A 24,898-nucleotide genomic window follows, 5' to 3' on the forward strand; every position below is an offset into this window, starting at 1 on the left:
TTGGGACAGTTGTGTGGGCCGACAGTTGAATAAAGCACGCTGTCCCTCCGCATGAAGGTGCTGTACGGCTCGATGGATTCTGGCTCCTGCAGAAAGAGACATTACTTTAATAAAATGAGTAAAGCCAGATGAAGCACATTAATGTGTTTATAAAAAACGGGACGTTGTTTCCGCACCGTGTTTTGAGGACTGCTTTGAGGTTCTGTTTGTCTTCTGGAAGGTTGGCAGCTTTTGGGGATATTCACCCCTCAATCAGCATTATTCAGTTCAAATCAACATGATTGATCATAACAACTATGAAAACAACAACAGTTATAATAAACATGGCCAAAAGAACCTTGTACCATATTAAGGACTTTTATTGTGACAATCAGAAAGGCCTCAACTCATAACATCACATCTTATTAATGAAATCCTAAACAAGTGCAAACACAAGTCACAATCCTGGTGCTGCTTACGGTGTCATTTTTTCATAAGTGTCCTGGTGACTTTGATCAGAGTCTCCTCCGTCTACTTCCTGGTCTTTAGAGCTTCTTGAGTGGCAGATGGTCTGGTAAAGGTCAGCGGCTGGTTGCTGGAGGCTCGTATACGGGTCATCTGGGTCGTCTTCAACCTACGAGAAGACATGTTCTCACTGTCACACGGCCCTTGTTGCTATGGAGACGTCAGCTTGTCATTAAGCGGTTGGAGGTTACATGAGGGAGTTTAAAAAGGTTCAGAGGATCAAAAGGTGACTTTACTCACAGAGTCGTGAGTCTCACGTACAGATGACCGTGGTGTGGCTGACCTTGACCTTTAAAATTAAAAGTCATCAGTTAGTGCACCACAAAATAGACACACACACACGTTTATATTAGTCTCTCACCCAAGAAGTTTTCTTTTGCAGATAAGTCCAGCTATAGAGATAATTGTAAACTGCTGCATATTAATGACTGTAGTGCATTCGAAGTATTCTAACCATCTACTGAACTGAACACATTTTTAGAAGAGGTTTATTCACCACAACGGATATTTATACTGTTAAAGATGTGTAATGCTGGTAATTTGTTCCCAACAGGTGTAATGCAATATTTAACTCACCTATGTCTTGTTACCCTGATAAACCCAAAGATAACTGCAGTTATAGAAATGACTGTTGTTGCAGCGATCAACGCGTTTAGAACCCACGTGTGTGACGTCACGCCGCTCTCTCTCTCTCCTTCCTCTGAAACATCTTAAAGAAAAACCTCTTTGTCAGATACATGACACGTTTTACTCTGTAAAAGGAAGCACGCAAGTAAACATGCATTAAATGGGTTTACCTTCCACAGTGATGTTCAGATGGAGGGTAACCATCTCACGAAAAAGATAACACTCACAGGTGTGGGTTCCACTGTCCACTGGTGTGAGACCAGTCAGGTGGAGAAACACGGTCTGATTCTCCATCTTAAGTGTGAACCTGGAGTCACATTCATGCTCAAAGTCTCCTCCGTATCGATACAGCAGACGACACTCTCCTCCAGTCCTGTAAGTTCTGATCTTACACACTATGAGCGTTATGACCTGCTCTGTTGTATTGGTGCAGATGGGAGTGACGTCAGGTCCTCTCCCGATGGTTTTATATTTATACACTGCAAACGAAATAGATCAAAAATTGGGGAACGTAATACGGGCCAACAGCAGAACCAAATCACTGTCAATAGGTCGGTTCAGTACCTTCAGCGTCCAAACACAAGCACAACGGCAGCAGAAGAAGAAGAACGCAACACAACTGCGTCCGCTGGTCCATGATGGCAGAGAGCTGTGAGAAGAGCTGCAGTCTGTAAGCGACGCTGCAAACAACGACCACAGACCACCGAACACATCTCTCCAGCCAGTGGAAGGAAGGAAGTGCAACACGTGTCCTCTTGTGAGTGAAAGAAAACCTTTATCTTTGTGCTTGACACAGATCTCAATGCACGTGTTAAATCACCCTCAGAGTTTAGAGGAGAGAGGAGAAAAACTGACTGTTCCCTTGTGTTTTTATTGAAGCTGGAGTCCAAAGGCTTATCAGCACCTGTCTGCAAAATAAAATGTTCACATCACATGGTTGTGTGACTCTCAGCCACTCAGTCTCGCGCGTCATTGACTTAGCAGGCTGTGATTGGAAATCGGGACCGGAGCTGTCCCAGACGGGACAAATCATAATTGCCCATAATTCAGATTGTCCCGGGTAATACGGGACGGTTGGCAACCCTACAGAAACAGCAGGTGAACATAGCACATGGAGGAGGAGCGGTGACTAGCCGTAACGATAGCGGTGCTTGCGGCTCGCAGGCAGCAGAGGAGAAGGTGCAGCAGAGGAGAAGGTGCAGCAGAGGAGAAGGTGCAGCAGAGGAGAAGGTGCAGCAGAGGAGAAGGTGCAGCAGGTGTCAGTGTGACAGTGAAGTCAAGGAGGGGCAGAGTGAGCAGGAGAGTGTCATTGAAACAAAAAAAGCAGGTAGCTACATGAACAGGGAGGGAGTGTTAATCAGGGCGGGTGCATGAGGACAGTGTGTGTGGGCCTGGCTGGGCCACAACCAAGATGATGACGATTTAACAGTTACCTCAATTAATGAATATTATAATAAGGCAACAAACATTATCGTTGTTGGTTGTTGTTATTATAAAGTCTGAGTGTCAGGTTGTCAATTGTCAAATTGTCACTTTAAAGTTACTTCAATGGCCACTCAGCTAAAGTAAAATAACACAGCATAAGCTATTTTGCACTGTTATTGTAGCTAGCAGAGTTGAGAGTTCACTTATTCAATTGCAACTTGGGATATTCTAATGTAACCATTTAAAACTCATAACGTCGACGGCCCTTCATTTCTAGAAAAAAACTTAAATGATGCCATTTGATTACTTTAAATATTACTCGCCCACAACGAGTTACACGTTAGAAGAGGTCACTAACGGATGTTATTTGGGGGTTAAAAACCCGCTTTGCATTTTGAAAGCTGTATATTCATTTAACTAGATATTTTCTAATGTTTCTTCTGAATTTCCAATATCATCAATATGCAATATCACGGCAAGTGAATACTCTAAATTGTATATATATATTATCAGGATGTTTTTTGCGAGTAATTTGTATAGGTATTTTATGGGAAGTATCTCAACAATTAGAGGTAAATGTTGTTTGGTGTCATATTAAAAGAGGGGGTTGTGCTCTTTAAAGGGATAGTTGAATGAAAATTGTCCTACTATTGAGGTCAATGTGGTCCATCAACTGTCTGATTACCGACATTCTTTAAAATATCTTTCTTTGTGCTTAGCAGAATAAAAAAATCATACAGGTTTGGAACAACTTGATGGAGAGTGAATAATGACACAATTTTCATTTTTGGGTGAACTATCCCTTTAAAACAAAGTAACATATACTTACAATTGTAAACTGGTCCATGGCACTTGCAGTAGTTCTCAGCTTTGTCTGGGTTTTTGGGAACGGAACAGTAGATATGCAGATCTACAGGGACCGCAAGGATAGTGTACTGGTTGGTGGTTGCCTCCGACCGATTGTGGGGGCCCGGTCTGAGCAAAAATGCCAGGGCGGCCTGCTTCACACAATAAACCACCAGCGGACTGAGACCAGCCTCCTGCTGCTGACTCCCAAACCGGCTTCAACTCCTCAGCAGCATGTTCGAGGAAAGCAGGACCTCCAGTGGCCATCTTGTGTTAGCGCTTCCTTCCTCTGATGACGTTTGAGCGGCAGCTGGTTCTGTGACGTCATCACGTGGAGACCTCTCCGCAGATTTAAAACACCACAGGACACTTTCTTTTGCATAAAAGCATGATTTTGATAAATGTTTCTTCGAGTCAATTTATGATGAACATGGATTCAAAGCCCATAATCACATTTTTAGATGACACTGAATGTGGAATGGTTCGAATAACACAAGAATTACACACAATCAGTATTTCAATAAATGAATCTATTTTTGGAAACTCAGTTCATATTGTTTTTTCTATATATAAAAGTATAAAAAGTCAATACACATTACACACAGTACAAAAAATGAATGCGGTGGCAGCAGTTTACAGATAATAATAATAACAAGAGTCCAAACTACTTTTTGCTGGAATTATTTTCCATGACCCGATTCAAGAGAGTCTTTTATGTTATTTAGTGCTATTGAAAACAAGTTTTGTTTTTACCCGTCTCAAAACATTAATGAGGATATTGAGAGTCTTCATCAGCGTTTTCTTCTTCAGGCCCTCAGTCTTCTGGGTTTCTTTTAAACCGCACAGACGGTTCTGCTTTGTCACGTTTTTCATGTTTTTCAGTAGAGGTCCGTTGTCGTAGTTCTGGATCCATCAAAGGTGTTACAGGCCTTCAGATGAAAACATTTAGTCAGTGAACAACAGAGATGTCGATAAACATACAGTGCAGAAATAACAGTTCAGTCTGATAAGCAAGAAAAGTGAAGCCCAGAGAAGAATGACTTTAATAGACTCACTCATTAGTGTCTCTCTTGTTGTCCTCGGGGTCCCTTTGTGGCTCACTGATGGATTCAAGAAACAAAAGGAACAAGTATTTAATTGTGGATTCATTCTTGAAAGGTTTGCATCAGTCATGTCCATATTAACTGTGACACACTTTTTAGAACAAAATGATGATTAATGAAAAGATAAAAGTTACCGGTTCTGGTGTTTCTGTTTAAGCCAAAAAGCAAAGACAGCAGCAGCAGCAACACAGATCACTATGACGACCAAACCAATGATCAAAGGAACAACTGAGAGAAAAGAGTAAAACATTCATGAATCAACTACAGATCTAATGTTAATATGTATGTGAGACCACATGAAGGTTAACCCACTGAAATCACTGTTATCAGATCCAGATTCAACATCTAAACTTGTAAATAAAAACAGAAGACATGAACTCATAAACTATCCATCAACCCATGAATCAGTGTCTTTAGGAGTGTTTCTCACCATCAGGAAGCGACAGTGTGACCTCAGGAATCATCTCATACACATCTATCTGACGACCGGAGAGCACTCGCGCTGCACATCCAACCCGGTGGCTGTTGTCATGGAGACGAGACAGCACAGCTGTAGTGGTGACGGTGACTGTTCCATTGGTGTTGGTGACGCTGGTGGAGTTGTGGTGGGGGACAGTCAGCGTTACCGTGGGAGCAGGTCGACCTGTGGCTGAGCAGGACACGACTAGCTCTTCAGCAGAGAGTGACTCTCTGACGTGTAGAAAGGGTTCATGCAGCTCTGCAGAGAAAAGACCATTAGATGTTACCATGGCAATATTACAGAGGAGCTGGAGGATTATTTCACTGTTCTTACCATAGAGCTGGAGGCATGTTATTCCAGTGAAAGCACCATCGGGGTAGATGTTAAACATACAGCGATAGCATCCTTCATCCTGGTCAGTCACGTTTCTGATCACTATGGAGCTGTTCTGCAATCCATCAGATTTAAACTCCACTCTTCCTCGAAACACAGTATTCACTTTCTGACCAAAGTGTTTGTTGTAAGAAACGACATCCGCCGTCCCACCAGGAATCATTTTTTGCCACTTGACTAGCACGACATCTTTAGACTGCATCAACCAACAGCTCAAGTAGGTGTTGTCTCCTAGAGCTGCTAACACATCGTGCTGACAATGGACCAGAGAGGTTTGACCTGCAGGAAACACAACATGTGCATCAATACTAGAGCTCACTTTACAGGACCAGTGTTTGAAATGGGATTCTCATCTGGAATCTGTCTGTATGGCACTCAATAAAGAAAGTGGATAGCTATGTTTACGCCACCTGCAAAGGGTTAATGATTCTCATGAGAGATCAAAGTCCCAAATGAAAACACATGGACTAAACTTATTTTCCGAAAAAGTAATCCAATTCTGCATTGGAATCCACATGAATATATCTGTATATACTTGTTTCTATCTATATATATGGACAAAAATTCACATATTTTTGAATGTTATATTTACAAATATGTACATTTATAATCCTGAGCAATGATTTAAATGTTTAACTGCAAAAAGAAACATGTTTCTGCTTGTACTTGATCAAAAAAAGATTTCGAAATGTTAACTTGCTTGTTATAATGTTATGATTGTGGCGGGAGTTAAAGGAGCTTCAATGCTTCCCTTCTTAGATCCTTTTAAACAGGAACCACTGGACCATCCTTTACGAAAGGAAGATAATTCCGTCCCACAACTCCTTGCGGCAGTAATATTTAAATAATGACGTGTTAATCGGCCGTTCACGAGAAATAACGCTGATAACCGAGAAACGGACCTTATTTTTCTGTATTGAAGGTGGGAACTTTACATCGTTGCCCACAAACGTCTTTTTCAACGAATAATCGAATAATCTCTCGCTGTGTAACAAAACACCCTATTCATACATATATATACATGTTATTCTGCTCATTACATGTTATTAGTTCTCTGTATAGTTGCGCATTTACACTGCTGTCTGTAACGCGCACAGACTGAAACGTGCACACACAGACCCAAACACGCGCGCACAGGTGAGAAAACTCCCAGAGATAAAACCATATTGAAATTCAGAATTCATAATAGGCATTTATTTCTGTTGTGATACAGAATATTTTGTAATTGATGGAATCAAATTAGTCACCAAAAACGTAACTACTATGAAGATACAAGAGTAACACATCTGCATTTTAAAGTCACATGTAATAATAATAATAATGATCTGAAGATAAAGAAGCACATCTACTTGTATCACCTCTTACTCACCTTTGTGAAAGACTCCAAACGCACAAAGCAGATGTATGACTGCACGGTGCCACATGTTGACTGCAAACTGATTCAAATCTACCGCCTAAGTTCTCACTGGTGCACAGGTACGCATGCCCACAGGTAATCCAAGGTGAGTCATGCTGTATAACTTTGTAATGATTTACACCCAGATGAGAGCCACACACAGAGAAACGAGTATGAATGAAGAACAAATAGTTCACCAATGCTTTAAAGTGTTTACGTTTTATTAAATTAGTGGTTTTAAGTGGTTCTGTGTCCCATGACAAATATATCAAGATAAATAAAAATCAAGACTTTGAGGTCATTTCTATGATTCTGTTGTTCTGGTACTTATCTTGTCAGGTGCCTCTTTCTATGGAAGTAACCCAGGGCAACAGAAAACAAGGTGAACATAAGTGAGATCCCTTCTGTAAAGGCCATCACAGTGAGGTCCCCTTAGTTGGTGTTTAAAGTTTTGTTCTGACGCGTGAAAAATTATTCTTGAGTCTCTAACACTCTTTTATTGTCCTTTATCGGGTTCTTATTAATACATCTCGTTTTTGTGAATGTCCACATTCCACAATCACGCTTCTGTCACGTTGTCACGGTCAAAAACTATTTAGCTCCCCACAAAACACCAACCCCTGTGCCAGGAAGTCCACCTGATCATATCGACCTTGCGGCCTAATTGAAACCCAACCTCCCACCCCATAGGTGGAGCTAACAAACAATAACGAAATGGCTCTTACACCTTCAAACATGATGTCTTCATTAACCAAATGTAACCCAGGTCCCACGTAGTTAAAGAGAAAGCTAGATCACAGATAACATCTCTTTCTTTTTTCAAGATGGGGGTAAATCCTTTCCGCCAGTCTGGAAACCTGTCAACAGCTTCCAGAGGAGACCCTACATCTGGTCACAGAAATTAAAGACTATTTGGATGATTAAACAGGTTGGAACCCAAACCACAGAACCTTCTAGAGGGCTCCCCATGAGATCCAGCTGGCTGGACCCGAAAAATCTTTGAAAACTGGATGTCACAATTAGACCCCTGGGTTTAACAATCATCACAAAGCAGAAGTGCGCCATCTAGTGGACAAAAGGTGTCACTTCACCCGGAATGGAAGCAGCAGAGCTCGAGCTCTACAGAAGAGCCTCTGGACGTGTGTCCTCTGTGGGGGACGTGTTTGATTGGTTCCTGGTGTTGGGACAGTCGTGTGGGCCGACTGTTGAATAAAGCACGCTGTCCCTCCGCATGAAGGTGCTGTACGGCTCGATGGATTCTGGCTCCTGCAGAAAGACACATTACTTTAATAAAATGAGTAAAGCCAGATGAAGCACATTAATGTGTTTGTAAAAAAGAGGGGACATTGTTTCCGCACCGTGTTTTGAGGATTGCGCAAGGATGCTGTTTGTCTTCTGGAGGTTAAAAAAAACCAAATGCTTTAGTAACTCATCTTCATCTTCATTTCCTCTACGATGGAAACATATTAAAGGCATTGTCTTCCTCCATTGCTTCTAAAAACATTTACTTTAACTTAATAAATGGTTTATTAAAATAACTTTATTAATCACAACGGATATCTATTCTGACAATGATGTCTAATGCTGCTAAATCTTTCCCAACAGGTGTATTACAGTATTTAACACACCTGTGACGTTGTACCCTGTAGATCAACCCCAAAATAACTGCAGTTATAGAAATGACTGTTGTTGCAGCGATCAACGCGTTTAGAACCCACGTGTGTGACGTCACGCCGCTCTCTCTCTCTCCTTCCTCTGAAACATCTTAAAGAAAAACCTCTTTGTCAGATACATGACACGTTTTACTCTGTAAAAGGAAGCCTGCAAGTAAAAATGCATTAAATGGGTTTACCTTCCACAGTGATATTCAGATGGAGGGTAACGGTCTCACCACCACGTGAACACCAACAGGTGTGGTTCCCACTGTCCACTGGTGTGAGACCAGTCAGGTGGAGAAACACGGTCTGATTCTCCATCTTAAGTGTGAACCTGGAGTCACATTCATGCTCAAAGTCTCCTCCGTATCGATACAGCAGAAGACACTCTCCTCCAGTCCTGTTAGTTCTGATCTTACACACTATGAGCGTTATGACCTGCTCTGTTGTATTGATGCAGATGGGAGTGACGTCAGGTCCTCTCCCGATGGTTTTATATTCATACACTGCAAAACAATAGTAAGTTAAGAATTGCAAAAAAAACAGAAACTTAATTGTATGATGCATGAATGTATTTGTTCACGTTACCTTCAATGTTAAAGCAAACCTGGAGGTACAGCAGCAGAACAAAGCACAGCTTCCATCCCGACATACCGGTCCACCTGCAACTAAAGCTGCAACTAAAGCTGCACGTGAGCAGAGCCCTGCACTGAAGGGAGGTGGACGCACACACGGACACGCACACACACACACACACACACACACACACACACACAATGAAAAAGGAACCGCTGCTTGGGGAGCTTCTACTTTCACACAAACACACTGCCATGCGGTCCTTGTTGCTAAGGAAACGTCAGCTTGTCAATAAGCGGTTGAAGGTTACATGAGGGAGTTTAAAAAGGTTCAGATGATCAAAAAGGTGACTTTACTCACAGAGTCGTGAGTCTCACGTACAGATGACCGCGGTGCGGCTTACCTTGACCTTTAAAATTAGAAGTCATCAGAGTTAGTGCACCACAAAATAGACACACACACGTTTATATTAGTCTCTCACCCAAGAAGTTTTCTTCTGCAGATCAACCCAAAGATAAGTCCAGCTATTTGATAAACAATGCTGGCTCGTCGTGGAGAAACATTGTAAGTTACATTTTTTGAAAATGAAATACAAACAATTTATTCAAAACTAGGGCTGTCAAATGATTAAAAATTTTAATCAAATTAATCAGAATTTTCAGTGGATTAATCATGATTAATCACACCTGAATCCTAACCATTTTTTCTTTCTGAAATGCATACTAAAGATAAATAACAGGACACAGATACATAATTATCATTATTATCATCATTATTATTTTTTACATAAATACATGTTATTGATATTTGATTTTTTAATTCATTTCAGAAAATAATCAAAGCAATGTTATTTGATAAGTCACAGACTGATTTCCCTGCATGGCTCTAGAAGGGTCTCGAGCCTCTGCAGTTTATCCCACTCTGTTGTGAGTTTGTGCTCCTGATGGTTCAGGGCTGCGATGACCAGACATGACCAGACATGTCAACCCTCCCGATGTTTCAAAGCCCCTCCCGAAAATCTCCCGGACCGACCTTTCTCCCGATTTCCACCCGAACAACAATATTGCTGCACCACCCGTCACTGGGCGCGCCGTTTCAGACCGAACAATAATAAAAGTTACACCTTGAAGTCGAGCGCGGCGATTAGAACGACTGGCGCTGCAAAGAAATCCGCTACCACCCCCATTTCAGTGTGAAATATTCCCATACCTGGGAGGATTTAGATCGCATTGGCTTCCCTTCCTCCGCATGTTTCAGAACAGTATTACGGGTCTCTCCGATGGTCCTCTACCTCAGCGCTGCTCTTAGCAAAGCTCTGCTGGGCGGAGCTTTTTTTCTCTGTTTTGCTGCGCGAGAACGGGGAGGGGGGGGGGGGGGGGGGGTGCGGGTCTCTGGCGCAAACGACTTGCTGAACCTGACGTCCTGACATATGCCTGCAGGTGGCAGTAATGTGTTGTATAGGATGAAGTGCATTCCCTAGAGGAAGCGGCACTTTACTGACCTGAATAATTTGTCACATTGCGCATGCGTGAAATGCGTCAAAAAAATTGACGTAATTAACAACAAACAGCTGATTAACGCCGTTAACGCGCTATTTTTGACAGCCCTATTCAAAACACAACTCTGGTCTCTGTGACACATCGACTGATGTTACATTGTACCCAAATAACAACGTGCCATTCTCTAAACAGTCTAACTTTTTCCAATTTCATTTCTAAGTGAAAGCATCATAGATTTTTTTGTATTACTCATCAAAGTCTCCTCCGTATCGTTAGAACAGACGACACTCTCCTCCGGTCCTGTAAGTTCTGATCTTACACACTATGAGCATTATGACCTGCTCTGTTGTATTGGTGCAGATGGGAGTGACCTCAGGTCCTCTCCTGATGGTTTTATATTTCACTCACTGGTTAGTAAGGATAAAACTAGATTAATATATCCCTGTAGATGAGTTACAATTTAACAGAGGGAAGGGAGAAGCTAACAGGAGGCCCATAGACAGATACAGACAAGGCAAGGTTCCAGAGATATGGAAAGACAGGAGTCATCGTGACACTGAGGATGGAAAACGGTTTGGGACAAGATAGTGCAGAGACGCCAGCTGTGGGACAACAGTCTCATGTGTGTGTATGTAGACGCTCGGAGGAAAACGGGAGGACCAGCGAGATCGAGTCAGCCGACCAGACTGAGCTAGTTAGACTAGCATCACCACACCAAAGAGAGGGGCTAGTGAAGGACGAGGGGAGGAATAGTGGGACGACAACAACAGGAGGAGAGTTACGCAGTCAGGACTAGAGGGGGGGGCTTCACTCAATCCAATGGTCAAAGAAATGTATAAACTAATGAGTTGTATCATCTCCAGTGTGTTCTATGGGTGTGTGTGTCACTGAATGCTGAAAGTCCCTGGTCTGTGAGGATGTGTGGATCCTCATTTTGAGTCAGATAACGTCAGTAAGTTAGAGAATACTTGCAAAATAGTTGAAACTATGAATAAATGAATCCACAACACAACAAAGGTCAGTTCAGTACCTTCAGCGAACACAACCACAGCAGCAGAAGGAGAAGAACGCAACACAACTGCGTCCGCTGGTCCATGATGGCAGAGAGCTGTGAGAAGAGCTGCAGTCTGTAAGCGACGCTGCAAACAACGACCACAGACCACCGAACACATCTCTCCAGCCAGTGGAAGGAAGGAAGTGCAACACGTGTCCTCTTGTGAGTGAAAGCAAACCTTTATCTATCTCCTGTCCATTTGCTATTAAGCTTCTCGCATTCCATTGTAGTATAATTAGGGCCAGGACTCGATTAAAAATATGAATATAATTAATTAGAGGCTTTGTAATTAATTAATCGAAATTAATCGCATTTAAATTGCATAAATATTTGACCTGAGAACAGTGAGAAGTAATTTTTTTCACATGGATTTTTATTTTTGTTCAACCAATTCCAGCAGACAAGTGTAGCAATAGCATATTTAGAAATATAGTACTTTCAGAAATTCAGGTAGCCTAAAGGTAAGTAGACCTTCTGTAAACTATGTTTTTTTTAAGTAGACCAATACTTTCAAGTACATTCAGAACATTGGTTATTTTTTCAGACGTGGACATAGTTACTCTGGTCCTTAAACCAGTCATCTGGTGCAGTGTGGGTTGGGTGTGGGTCCTTGTACTCGGAGTCGGGCTAACGTCCACGCTAGCTGCTAATTGTTTTGCGTTGAGGTGATACTTGAGGCTCGATGTGAATTCCTTGTTGCGTAGCTTGCACACAACCACGCTCTTATCGACGCTTCCATCCGTGTGTTTATTATAATAAGATTTCCCATTCACGGGGCCAACCGACACGGTCTCGTCAGCTTCTTCGTTCATGTTCACTGTGGTTTGTTGTTGTCTGAAGTCATGAACGCTAGTTGGTGCTCCAGTATAATCGGTCCTCCGAAAATCATTCAGTGAGAAACGTTCCGCGGTGCAAAAAATAAGTGTAAAAATGCTTAAAAAATGTTTGTGTTATTTTTTCTGTGTAATTAATTAATCTCAATTCACATTGTAATTAATTAATCGTAATTAACGCGCTAAAGTCCCGGCCCTAATTTTTATAACTGTGAGGTCCATGGATTTTTGATTTTCGGATTTTATGCCCTAAAAATAATAAGAATCTTAAAAAATCATTTTTGCATTCTTTTTTTCATGTTGGAGACTGTAAAGCATTAAAGAAAAATTCAGAGGCCATGAAATGCATTTGTTTTTTTGCAATATAAATAATACCCATCATAGACCTAAGTACTATAAACATACACGAATAACACAGCTGCGCTTTAAAATCACATGTATGCATGTATTAATAATAACGATCTAAAGGTGAGGAAGCACATCTACTTGTGTCATCCCTTATTCACCTTTGTGAAAGAATCCAAATGCAAACCAGATGCCACATGTTGGCTGCTTACTGATTCCAATCTACCGCCAGAAAGTTCTCACTGGTGCACAGGTAATCCAAGGTGAGTCATGTGTGTAAACTATGTATACTGTATAACTATGTGTGTAATGATAAACACCCAGGTGAGAGAAACACACGGAGAAACGAGTATAAATAAAGAACAAATCGTTCACCAATGCTTTAAAGTGTTTACGTTTTATTAATTTAGTGGTTTTAAGTGGTTTTGTATCCCATGACAAATATATCAAGACAATTAAGAAACAAGACTTAGGGGAGGGACATTTCTATGATTCTGTTGTTCTGCTGCTTACCTTGTCCGGAGCCTCATTTGATGGAAGTAACCCAGGGCAACAGAAAACATTAACCATACAAAATATATCTATTCATATGCAATCTGCTAGCAAAAAAGTAATAAAACATATTGAGTAAAATACAAACATTAGAACATAAAAAAAACTCATTGAACATTTTGACGTTAATGATTGAAATCAATACCGTTCATAGGTAAGTAACAATAACAACCTTAAAGTCAACGTGTATCGTGAATTGAGCAAAAAATAACATTTTCACACATCAAAAACTTAAGTGCAACACAATTCATTCATAAACTCTTTGTTTCTTCTCTGCAAAATAATACTTATAAAAATAAAAATCATCAAGTAATCATCAAATGACACAATTGATGAAAACATTAATACAGACATTGAAAGTTTCCATCAGCCTTGTCTTCTGGGCTTTGTTGTTCAGGAAACAGGTTTCTTTTGAATGGCAATGACGGTTCTGCTTTCTCACGTTTTTCATGTTTTTCAGTAGAGATCCGTTGTCGTAGTTCTGGATTCATCAAAGGTGTTACAGGCCTTCAGATGAAAACATTTAGTCAGTGAACAACAGAGATGTGGATAAACATACAGTGCAGAAATAACAGTTCAGTCTGATAAGCAAGAAAAGTGAAGCCCAGAATCAGACAGAGGGAACTGAATTGTTATTACAAAGAGAAGAATGACTTTAATAGACTCACTCATTAGTGTCTCTCTTGTTGTCCTCGGGGTCCCTTTGTGGCTCACTGATGGATTCAAGAAACATAAGGAACAAGTATTTAATTGTGGATTCATTCTTAAAAGGTTTGGATCAGTCATGTCCATAATAACTGTGACACACTGGTATTAGAACAAAATGATGATCAATAAAAAGATAAATGTTACCGGTTCCGAAGTTTCCGTTTAAGATACAAAGCAAAGACAGCAGCAGCAGCAACACAGATCACTATGACGACCAAACCAATGATCAAAGGAACATCTGAGAGAAAAGAGAAAAATATTCATGAAGCAACTACAGATCTAATGTTAATATGTAAGTCAAACCACATGAAGGTTAACTCACTGAAATCACTGTTATCAGATCCAGATTTAACATCTAAACCTGGGAAATAAAAACAGAAGACATGAACTCATAAACTATCCATCAACCCATGAATCAGTGTCTTTAGGAGTGTTTCTCACCATCAGGAAGCGACAGTGTGACCTCAGGAATCATCTCATACACATCTATCTGACGACCGGAGAGCACTCGCGCTGCACATCCAACCCAGTGGCTGTTGTCATGGAGACGAGACAGCACAGCTGTAGTGGTGACGGTGACTGTTCCATTGGTGTTGGTGACGCTGGTGGAGTTGTGGTGGGGGACAGTCAGCGTTACCGTGGGAGCAGGTCGACCTGTGGCTGAGCAGGACACGACTAGCTCTTCAGCAGAGAGTGACTCTCTGACGTGTAGAAAGGGTTCATGCAGCTCTGCAGAGAAAAGACCATTAGATGTTACCATGGCAATAATACAGAGGAGCTGGAGGATTATTTCACTGTTCTTACCATAGAGCTGGAGGCATGTTATTCCAGTGAAAGCACCATCGGGGTAGATGTTAAACATACAGCGATAGCATCCTTCATCCTGGTCAGTCACGTTTCTGATCACTATGGAGCTGTTCTGCAGTCCATCAGATTTAAACTCCACTCTTCCTCGAAACACAGTATTCACTTTCTGACCAAAGTGTTTGTTGTAAGAAACGACATCCGCCGTCCCACCAGGAATCATTTTCTGCCACGTGACTTGCACGACATCTTTAGACTGCATCAACCGACAGCTCAAGTAGGTGTTGTCTCCTAGAGCATCTAACACCTCGTGCTGACATTGGATCAGAGAGGTTTGACCTGCAAGAAACACAACATGTGCATCAATACCAGAGCACACTTTAAATTCTCATCTGGAATCTGTCTGCATGGCTCTCAAAGTGGATAGTGGATGCGTATTTATGTTTGCAGATAGGAGATGCAAAGGAGCTTAATAATATTAAAATAAATATTAAAATAGTGACGTTTCATTCGGCCGTTCACGAGAAACAACAATGATGAGCTAGGGTTACCACCCGTCTCTGAAAACATTTGAGTATAAAATAGAGCGTCTGTGATGACTCGTCCTATTCTGACCCTGATTGGGTAATTCTCGCTGCAATCGTTGGTTTGATGGCTGGAAAACCTGAAATAAACCAATCAGAGTCAGAGGAGGGCGGGTCTCTCAGCAGAGTGTCGATTTGAAAGATTGGCGCCACGGTTACAACGTCGCCCACAGACATCTTTTCAACAAATAATGTCTCGCCGTGTAACTAAACAGCCTATTCATTCATGTTATTCTGCTCATTACATGTTATTAGTTCTCTGTATAGTTGCGCATTTACACTGCTCTCTGTATCAGTCAGAAACAGTGCACACACAGACCCAAACACGCGCAATCACACAGGTGAGAACACTGCCAGAGACATAACCATATTGAAACTCAGAAGGCTTTTGTTTCTTTTGCAATATAGAATGTTCAGTAATAGATGCAATCAAATTTGTCACCAAAAACGAAACTACTATGAAGATACAATAGTAACACATCTGCACTTTAAAGTCACATGCAATAATAATAATAATGATCTGAAGATAAAGAAGCACATCTACTTGTATCACCTCTTACTCACCTTTGTGAAAGACTCCAAACGCACAAAGCAGATGTATGACTGCACGGTGCCACATGTTGACTGCAAACTGATTCAAATCTACCGCCAGAATGTTCTCACTGGTGCACAGGTACGCATGCGCACAGGTAATCCAAGGTGAGTCATATGCTACTTAACTTTGTAATGATTTACACCCAGATGAGAGACACACACAGAGAAACAAGTATGAATGAAGAACAAATAGTTGCAATGCTTTAAAGTGTTTACGTTTTATTAATTTAGAGGTTTTAAGTGGTTTTGTGTCCCATGACAAATATATCAAGATAATTAAGAAACAAGACTTTGGTGTCATTTCTATGATTCTGTTGTTTTGCTGCCTCTTCCAGGGCACATAGCAGTGAACATAATGGATTCATTAAACATTCAAGAAGTGCACACCATAGCGGTGGGATGTATACTACATGTAGTAATGTTAACTGTAGTTTGTGTGATGTTAGACAGTACTTATTACATTTGTAACAACTTGCCAACTTTCTCCTGTCAGGTATTAGAGGAGCAACTGGATGCAAGACAGCCAAGTGAGGCAAATATCTTGAGTGTTGCACCACATAAACTGTGCTAAACTAGTTATCAGATGAAGACAAACTATGTATGCTGTGTTATATTTACTCATTGAGGCATAAAGCATAGAATGTATTGGAATGTGAGGGAGAGATAAGACAGAGAGGTTTCAGGTTACTGCAGCAGATTCACACTTGGATTGGAAGAGAATGAACCAGGAGGAGACACTATGAAGGAGAAGCCAATCACATTCGAAGATTCAAACGCACAGAGACAACCCCCTCCCGGAAGTGTTCAAAGTACCAGAGCGGGAGGAAGAACCGTTAGAATTCTTCTGCAGCCGCTTGGATGAGTCACCTTTGACTTGATCAGAGAATTCTCTATGTTGCGAAATATATTACTATTCACATTGTATTTCACTTTGTAAATTGTATTCCTTATCACTTTGTTTAGTTATTAGATACTTTTTGATTTTTGAAATTCAAGCCAGGTGATTCTTTTGATTCATCGTAGTGTGATCTCCCTCGAGGGGCCTCCAGAACCTTAACAAGGACCACTGTGTCCCTAAAAGACCGTGGGTGGAAATCGTTGAGGCTAAATGTGGGGACATTGCTGGCACTTGAAACACAGCCATTAAATCATGGTGAGTTGAGAGCAAAGTGCACGAGGACAGCAGGAAGAGACGCTAGTTTAACATGTTTAACATGTTCCACCAGGTGGAGTTCTGCCTCCAAGATTATCAAATGTGTGTAGTTTTATGTTTAAAATAACATTAACATTACACAACAGTGTCTAAAATACACGCTTTCTGAAGTGATTACTTTTACGATTTAGTCTTTAGAGGAAAAACCTTCATTAAGAAACCTGAATAGAAGCTGGTGGTGTTTAGATTAGTTCATGTGACGGGAAGGTTGGAAGCTTTTTGGGATATTCACCCCTCCATCAGCATTATGCAGTTCAAATCAACATGATTATTAATAACAACTCTGAAAATAACAACGTTGATAATAGTCATGGCCAAAAGAACATTGTACAATATTTAGGACTTTTATTGTGACAATCAGAAAGGCCCCAACTCATAACATCAAGTTGTGAGTTGTAAGTTCTGATCTTACACACTAAGAGCGTTATGACCTGCTCTGTTGTATTGGTGCAGATGGGAGTGACGTCAGGTCCTCTCCCGATGGTTTTATATTCAGTCACTGCAAAACAAATAGATCAAAAATTGGGGAACGTAATACAGGCCAACAGCAGAACCAAATCACTCTCAACAAAGGTCAGTTCAGTACCTTCAGCGTCCAAACACAAGCACAACGGGGGCAGAAGAAGAACAACGCAACACAACTGCGTCCGCTGGTCCATGATGGCAGAGAGCTGTGAGAAGAGCTGCAGTCAGTAAGCGACGCTGCAAACAACGACCACAAACCACATCTCTCCAGATAGTGGAAGGAAGGTGGTGCAACACGTGTCCTCTTCTGAGTAAAAGCAAACCTTTATCTTTGTGCTTGACACAAATCTCAATGCACGTGTTAAATCACCCTCAGAGTTTAGAGGAGGAGAGAGGAGCCAAACTGACTGTTCCCTTGTGTTTTTATAGATAGCTGGAGTCCAAAAACACTTACAGTGGTTGTGTGACTCTCAGACTTAAAGATAATAAGAATGTAAAGAAATCATTTTTCCATTACTTTTGTCATGGTGGGGACATTAAAGGGTTAAGTAATTGATAGGTCGATATTATGCTTTTTGAACATCTTATACTAATTAAAACCTGCAGGGGAGCTGCAGGTTTTACCAAAGAGCAGATGTGACACTTCCAACCCAGTCTCCAAAAAAAATGTGTAATAGCTACGTTGGTCCACAAGAAAAAACGTATTAATACGATTTCCCCCAAAAACGTCACTTTTTTTGGCCCATTCATTTACATTGCCTCGCAACTAGGTCACGTGACTATCAAGTTTCCTGTTAGTGAAAACATGGCGGAATGACTGCATTTTATCTGTGAAAAGCACAATATTTTAAGAAAGCATCAGCATTTCGATGGCATTTCTAGCGAGAAGTATGTGTTATACTTTCATAATCGTCTATCAGAGACTGTAGAAGACCTTCCGCTTATTCGTTTCTACTACTTTAGGAAAGGGTGGTAACGCAACGCTTTTAACTGCGGTCATGTGCAACGCATTTTTTTTTTTAAACGGTAAGTTACGGTAAAGGGGCTTTCAGCCTTAAAGGCACCAATCGCCAAACAAAACAAACACAAAGCACTCGAATCACATTTTGACTTTTCAAACATAAATTGCCTTATTTTTTTTAGTTTTCAATGAAAGAATGCATAATTCGGATTCGGGGGGTTCGGATGCTAAACGCTTAGCGCGTGTGTGTGTCTCTTTCAAAACCTTCCGTTCCGTTTTAATGGGAAGGGGGGGGGGGGGCACTTTTGGGCTTCAGCCTCAGAGCAGAGCGTCATTTCTCGCTCTACACGTTTCCTCCATTTACTGACCAGGGACGCTGGCGCGCTATCCCGCGTGGGTCTGGCTGGACTCCGGTACGGTATGGTACGGGTCGGGTCGGTACCCTTTTATTTGTGTCTCCACTGCCAAAAGGCGCCATTTTTAAACTACAACACCGTCGCTACAATGTCGCCGCGTAGCATTTACTTTAACAGCCACGTATCGAGAAGCAAAAACAGGATCGGCTGTATGTCCGCTGTTTCAGTGTTCGTGCGATCGAATGACGTCAATCTACTTTCCGTCCAATACCACGCCTATCAAGAAAGGGTACTGTTGGCGGTGGAAATGCTCGCCAAATCATGGTTAACAGACCCGACCCGAACCGTACCGCTCGGTGGAAACGCGCCATAAAGGGGTTAAACCAGATCCAAGCTGGCTAAGACTCGATTGACACTTGATCCTAGTTCAGGTTGACCTCTATAACCATGTACATCTCCATCAAATATTACTGTGTACCTTTTGAGATAATTGATGGCGAAGTCAAAAAAACATTTCCCTTTCCTCTATGCCCATGTATATTTCCATAAACCTTTACTGTACAGTTTGAAATAAGAGAAAGTCAGCTCAGTTGGTCCTTTGTCCCCTTCAGTGCAGACCACGGGGTGTACGGTCCAGGGGCCCCTATCGGGCCACTTGTTAGATGGTTCGATTAGTCTATCACCACTATACTTTGATCAGACGGCCAATTTGCACATCATGCTCGTACCTCTACAGTTTAGATGGAATAAAAACGGTGTGAAATGATGTGAAAACGGGTGATGTGAAATGATGTGAAAACGGGTCTCTGTGATGTCAGAGAACTGTCTCCCTATAAAACGTTAATCAAACTGACATCGCTCCTTCATCAATGAGGAAGTGAGCTGCCTCTTTTTTGTCTGGGAAGTGATGAACTAATCCAGCGGCTCAAATGAACCTGCGGCGGAGCAGGTTCAAGTTTAGCGATGTGTTGCTATGGTGATTTTGCCAAACCTGCTTGGCGGGAACCGAAAAGCCGGATCTACATCATCTCATCTTGAAAGTTATCCGGCTAACTCAGTTAACCACGTACGAGGAACAGGGCCCTGCTGGAGGCTCCTTACGTTCCTCACGTCAAAACGGGACAATGTGGTGCGTGATGTGATGAGAAATGCTGCGCACCTTGGACGACTTCACTTTGTCTGCGTCATGTGACTCACAACAACCGCCGGCGCTGCTCCTCAACTCTTCTTTTTATAAAAGTGTTTTGCTCCGCGCGCATCTCCGCAACCCATTGAGTGACGTAATAATCGTGCGACACAATGGATCGATAATGTATGTCGTTGCCAACACTTTTAATAATCGATTTTTATCAAATTCAGCGATTCGTTGTTGCAGCCATATATAAAAGGTTAAAACACATTTAAAAAGTAGTGAAAAACAATGGATGCAATTGCAGCAGTTTACAGATAATACAAAACTGCTGGAATTATTCTCCTTGACCTGCTACAAGAGTGTTGTAGGTTACTTTGTGGTATTGAAAACAAGTTTTGTTTTACCCGTCTCAAAAGATTAATGAGGATATCAAGAGTTTCCATCAGCGCTTTCTTTTTCAGCCTCTGAGTCTTCTGGGTTTGGTTGATTAGAAAACAGGTTTCTCTTCAAATGCTCGGACCGTTCTGGTTGGTTGGTTCTTTCAGATTTTGGAGAAGTGATCCGTTGTCGTAGTTCTGGATTCATCAAAGGTGTTACAGGCCTTCAGATAAAAAACATTTAGTCAGTGAACAACAGAGATGTGGATAAACATACAGTACAGTGCAGAAATAACAGTTCAGTCTGATAAGCAAGAAAAGTGAAGCCCAGAATCAGAGGGGACTAAATTGTTTTTACAAAGAGAAGAATGACTTTAATAGACTCACTCATTAGTGTCTCTCTTGTTGTCCTCGGGGTCCCTTTGTGGCTCACTGATGGATTCAAGAAACAAAATATTTAATAAATAAAAAGTATTTAATTGTGGATTTATTCTTAAAAGGTTTGCATCAGTCATGTCCATATTAACTGTGACACACTGGTATCAGAACAAAATGCTGATTAATGAAAAGATAAAAGTTACCGGTTCTGGTGTTTCTGTTTAAGCCAAAAAGCAATGACAGCAGCAGCAGCAACACAGATCACTATGACGACCAAACTAGTTATCAAAGGAACATCTGAGAGAAAAGAGAAAAACATTCATGAAGCAACTACAGATCAAATGTTAATATGTATGTGAGACCACATGAAGGTTAACTCACTTAAATCACTGTTATCAGATCCAGATTTAACATCTAAACCTGGGAAATAAAAACAGAAGACATGAACTCATAAACTATCCATCAACCCATGAATCAGTGTCTTTAGGAGTGTTTCTCACCATCAGGAAGCGACAGTGTGACCTCAGGAATCATCTCATACACATCTATCTGACGGCCGGAGAGCACTCGCGCTGCACATCCAACCCGGTGGCTGTTGTCATGGAGACGAGACAGCACAGCTGTAGTGGTGACGATGACTGTTCCATTGGTGTTGGTGACGCTGGTGGAGTTGTGGTGGGGGACAGTCAGCGTTACCGTGGGAGCAGGTCGACCTGTGGCTGAGCAGGACACGACTAGCTCTTCAGCAGAGAGTGACTCTGACGTGTAGAAAGGGTTCATGCAGCTCTGCAGAGAAAAGACCATTAGATGTTACCATGGCAATATTACAGAGGAGATGGAGGATTATTTCACTGTTCTTACCATAGAGCTGGAGGCATGTTATTCCAGTGAAAGCACCATCAGGGTAGATGTTAAACATACAGCGATAGCATCCTTCATCCTGGTCAGTCACGTTTCTGATCACTATGGAGCTGTTCTGCAGTCCATCAGATTTAAACTCCACTCTTCCCTGAAACCCAGGATTCACTTCCTGACCAAAGTGTTTGTTGTAAGAAGCGACATCCATCGTCCCACCAGGAATCATTTTTTGCCACTTGACTAGCACGACATCTTTAGACTGCATCAACCAACAGCTCAAGTAGGTGTTGTCTCCTAGAGCTGCTAACACATCGTGCTGACAATGGACCAGAGAGGTTTGACCTGCAGGAAACACAACATGTGCATCAATACCAGAGCTCACTTCACAGGACCAGACATGTTTGAAAAGGGATTCTCATCTGGAATATTGGGACTTTAGGTCATTAGGGACAGCATAAAGAAAAAGCATTTTACCTCTGTCGTGAGAAGGCTCTGGTGAAATTAGGGGTGCTAATATTGCTTAGTATACATCGCTAATTCAATTCATAGTGATTTTTGTGCGTTTAACTGTACGAGGACCACTACACTGATTATCAGCCTCTTGATGTTTGCAACAAGAAGACAAACGGTAGGTGTTTGTGGAATGTGTTACTATCCAGTAAAATATTTACTGTTTAATTTTTGTTACTGTATCCAGCCTCCTCCTAAAATGATAACGCTAATGCAGTGTTATGTAATACAAAAACCCTGAATTTTGCATTACAGTACTACTAGTGATGTATCACTACCAACACAACGTTATGGGCGCGCGAGCTGCCCCTACCAAGATGGCCGCCACGTGCAGACTTTACTCCGCCGTAAGCCTTTATATATATATATATATATATATCGATGCTTTGCAGGACGCAGCGCTGTAACTTCACACGAACGAATGCATCTGAGATGCATTTCAGTAGTCCATCTTCGAAGAGATTGTAGTTTCGAGTGACGTCATTTAATACAAGTCTCACGCCGCATCGCAAACTACGTGAAAAGTGAAAGTGGAGTAGGATTCCCTAAACAGCGGGTCTGTATTTTCCGAACTCTCCATATAGTATCCTAACCATCTTTCCAAACAAAAACGTTACTACGATAAATATACACAAATAACACAACTGCGTTTTCAAATTGAATAATAATAATAATCTAAAAGGTGAGGAAACACATCTACTTGTATCATCTCTTACTCACCTTTGTGAAAGACTCCAAACGCACAAAGCAGATGTATGACTGCACGGTGCGACATGTTGACTGCAAACTGATTCAAATCTACCGCCAGAAAGTTGTCATTGGTGCACAGGCACGCATGCGCACAGGTAATCCAAGGTGAGTCATATGCTACTTAACTTTTTTACATCCAGATGATTGTAGGGCACTGAAACTTGACTCAGAGACACACTCGGCCGGAAAAAGAATGAATGAATGAAATGAATAATGACAATAAATAGTTCTCTAACACTTTTGTTCTGCCTTCAATGTTGAAATAATTGTTAAGACAACTTTAAGGTTTGTTTTAGTGTTTTAATAAATCTGTGTAGCCATTTTATTTTGAAATAAACGGTAAAACAGGAAGTGAGGCAACAGGAAGTAGGAAGTTGCAGAGCAGAGAATAACAAACGGCTTAAACGGAGCAGTGTAAAAAGAAAACACACAATCTAACTCCATCCAGCGTCTGAATCCCTCAGAAAAGCAATGGCTTTTTCAATCTGATTCAACGTTGCCATGTTTGTACAAAATAAAAGGAGCAAGCACGCTCACATTGGCTCTTGAAAAGGAGTTTGGCTTGCTGTTAATTCATGTTAATACTTTTGGGAAGTACAACACATGAAGAGAACAGTACAACTTTAAAGAGTTTACATTTCATCAATCGAATTGTTTTCCTCGGTTCCCTGTCCCTACACGAGTATATTCAGATCATTTAGAATCATCACCTCGCCTTTTATGGATGTAACCCAGGGCAACGAAAAAGAAGATAAGTGAGTGAGATAAGATAAGTGAGATAATAATGGGTTCATTAATCAAACAATACATGTATAAAGCTGCACCTCCGTAGTCACCTCGGAGATACCTTCATGGAGAGTTACAACGTGTCATTCTGACGCAACATGCTGCTGTGGTTCTATTTATTCTCCTGTATTTCCCACATAACAGGATAAGTCCGTGCATTACCTTGCACCGTGAGGCACGTCTGCTGTCTTTTGGACCCGTCGGGGTACACGTTGAACGAGCAGACATAACAGCTCTCGTCCCCCCATGTGACGTTCCTCAGAGTGATGGACGTCGATCGGAGAGACGCCTGCGTCAAGATCACTTTCCCCGCGTGGGGATCATTTACTTGCTGCCCAAACCGCTCACTGTACGTGGCCAAGTTCTACAAGAACTTCTCCTTGAATACCCTCTGCCACGTGACCTGCAGCACGCCTGTGAATGGTCAGATTAAAATTCAAGTCCTTGTTGTTGTTGTAATACCCAGTTTGGCCACACTGCTTTTGTTGTAATTTTAGGCACGTCTTGCTCAGCTGGACCCTGAATGCAACCTTTTGGGAACATTGTCTGCCAAAACCATAAACGTAAACATAAAACGTTCTGTTGTTTTTCAACGTCTTTATTATTAACCTAGTATATTGATTAGTTTGTAAACTGAAGCCATGTTCATTTTAATACCAACTTTAATTTTATCTTGAGACTAACATCTCAAATCAATAAATAAAAATAAATAACAACCAAACTTAGCTTCATCATAAGAACCACAAGAGAAAACTCTTTTTAAAAGCTACATTGTTAAAAGAAGCTCACTTCAATCGAGTTGTTCCATCAGTCAAATGCAGTTCCTTTTAAAGGGGATGACGTAGGGGATCAACTTTGATGTATTGCTTTACTGGTCTTTCAGTTTCCAGGCTTTTCTTGACAGTGTCACTGGAATATTAATTCATCCTGACAAGGAACTTAATACAAATTAAAATTGGAGCAAATATTTTAAATCAATAAGACCATATTTCCTTTTATGGCAGGTTTATACAATGATCAAACTCGTGAGGATTAGGCAAACAGCTAAAAAGCTAAACAAAACCAATCAATTAAATGAAGATTGTATGAAGACTAGCTGGAAAAGTGTGGGCTCCCCTGGACTACGGACTCCTTCATTTTTATTCTGTGTGAAA

At 41.3% G+C, this 24,898-nt stretch overlaps 2 protein-coding genes, 1 long non-coding RNA gene and 1 pseudogene across 8 annotated transcripts; all 4 read right to left on the bottom strand.

The window, feature by feature from the left end:
* Positions 1–342: 342 nt before the first annotated feature.
* On the bottom strand, positions 343–1,980 carry LOC119210747 (uncharacterized). The gene is made up of 4 exons (XR_009955949.1): positions 1,696–1,980; positions 1,081–1,610; positions 745–793; positions 343–613 (listed from the first exon to the last, which is right to left on the bottom strand). It is a non-coding gene; the product is annotated as an uncharacterized LOC119210747 (long non-coding RNA).
* A 2,007-nt stretch (positions 1,981–3,987) lies between these two features.
* On the bottom strand, positions 3,988–16,052 carry LOC119210699 (OX-2 membrane glycoprotein-like). 5 transcript variants are annotated; one of them, XM_062561454.1, is made up of 7 exons: positions 15,929–16,052; positions 14,781–15,119; positions 14,418–14,705; positions 14,299–14,337; positions 4,640–4,733; positions 4,458–4,502; positions 3,988–4,331 (listed from the first exon to the last, which is right to left on the bottom strand). In XM_062561454.1, the coding sequence occupies exons 1-7, from the start codon at positions 15,981–15,983 to the stop codon at positions 4,217–4,219; spliced, it is 975 nt and encodes a 324-aa protein (XP_062417438.1). In that variant the 5' UTR covers positions 15,984–16,052; the 3' UTR covers positions 3,988–4,216. The 5 variants fall into 5 exon arrangements, with proteins under 5 accessions (XP_062417438.1, XP_062417439.1, XP_062417440.1 ...); XM_062561452.1 differs by lacking the exons at positions 3,988–4,331; positions 4,458–4,502; positions 4,640–4,733 and adding exons at positions 13,109–13,775; positions 13,937–13,981; positions 14,121–14,214 and having other exon boundaries at positions 15,929–16,051; XM_062561455.1 differs by lacking the exons at positions 14,299–14,337; positions 14,418–14,705; positions 14,781–15,119; positions 15,929–16,052 and adding exons at positions 4,936–5,223; positions 5,299–5,637; positions 6,728–6,805.
* LOC119218225 (uncharacterized) lies at positions 7,774–9,102 on the bottom strand. 2 transcript variants are annotated; one of them, XM_062560899.1, is made up of 5 exons: positions 8,998–9,102; positions 8,607–8,915; positions 8,383–8,509; positions 8,113–8,149; positions 7,774–8,020 (listed from the first exon to the last, which is right to left on the bottom strand). In XM_062560899.1, exons 1-5 carry the CDS (start codon positions 9,059–9,061, stop codon positions 7,874–7,876), a joined length of 684 nt encoding a protein of 227 aa, XP_062416883.1. In that variant the 5' UTR covers positions 9,062–9,102; the 3' UTR covers positions 7,774–7,873. The 2 variants fall into 2 exon arrangements, with proteins under 2 accessions (XP_062416883.1, XP_062416882.1); XM_062560898.1 differs by having other exon boundaries at positions 8,383–8,518.
* A 3,734-nt stretch (positions 16,053–19,786) lies between the features above and the next one.
* LOC119210717 (OX-2 membrane glycoprotein-like) lies at positions 19,787–23,758 on the bottom strand (annotated as a pseudogene).
* Positions 23,759–24,898: the final 1,140 nt, after the last annotated feature.

This window comes from Pungitius pungitius, chromosome 3 (genome assembly GCF_949316345.1).
Source record: "Pungitius pungitius chromosome 3, fPunPun2.1, whole genome shotgun sequence".
Classification (NCBI taxonomy): Eukaryota; Metazoa; Chordata; class Actinopteri; order Perciformes; family Gasterosteidae; genus Pungitius; species Pungitius pungitius.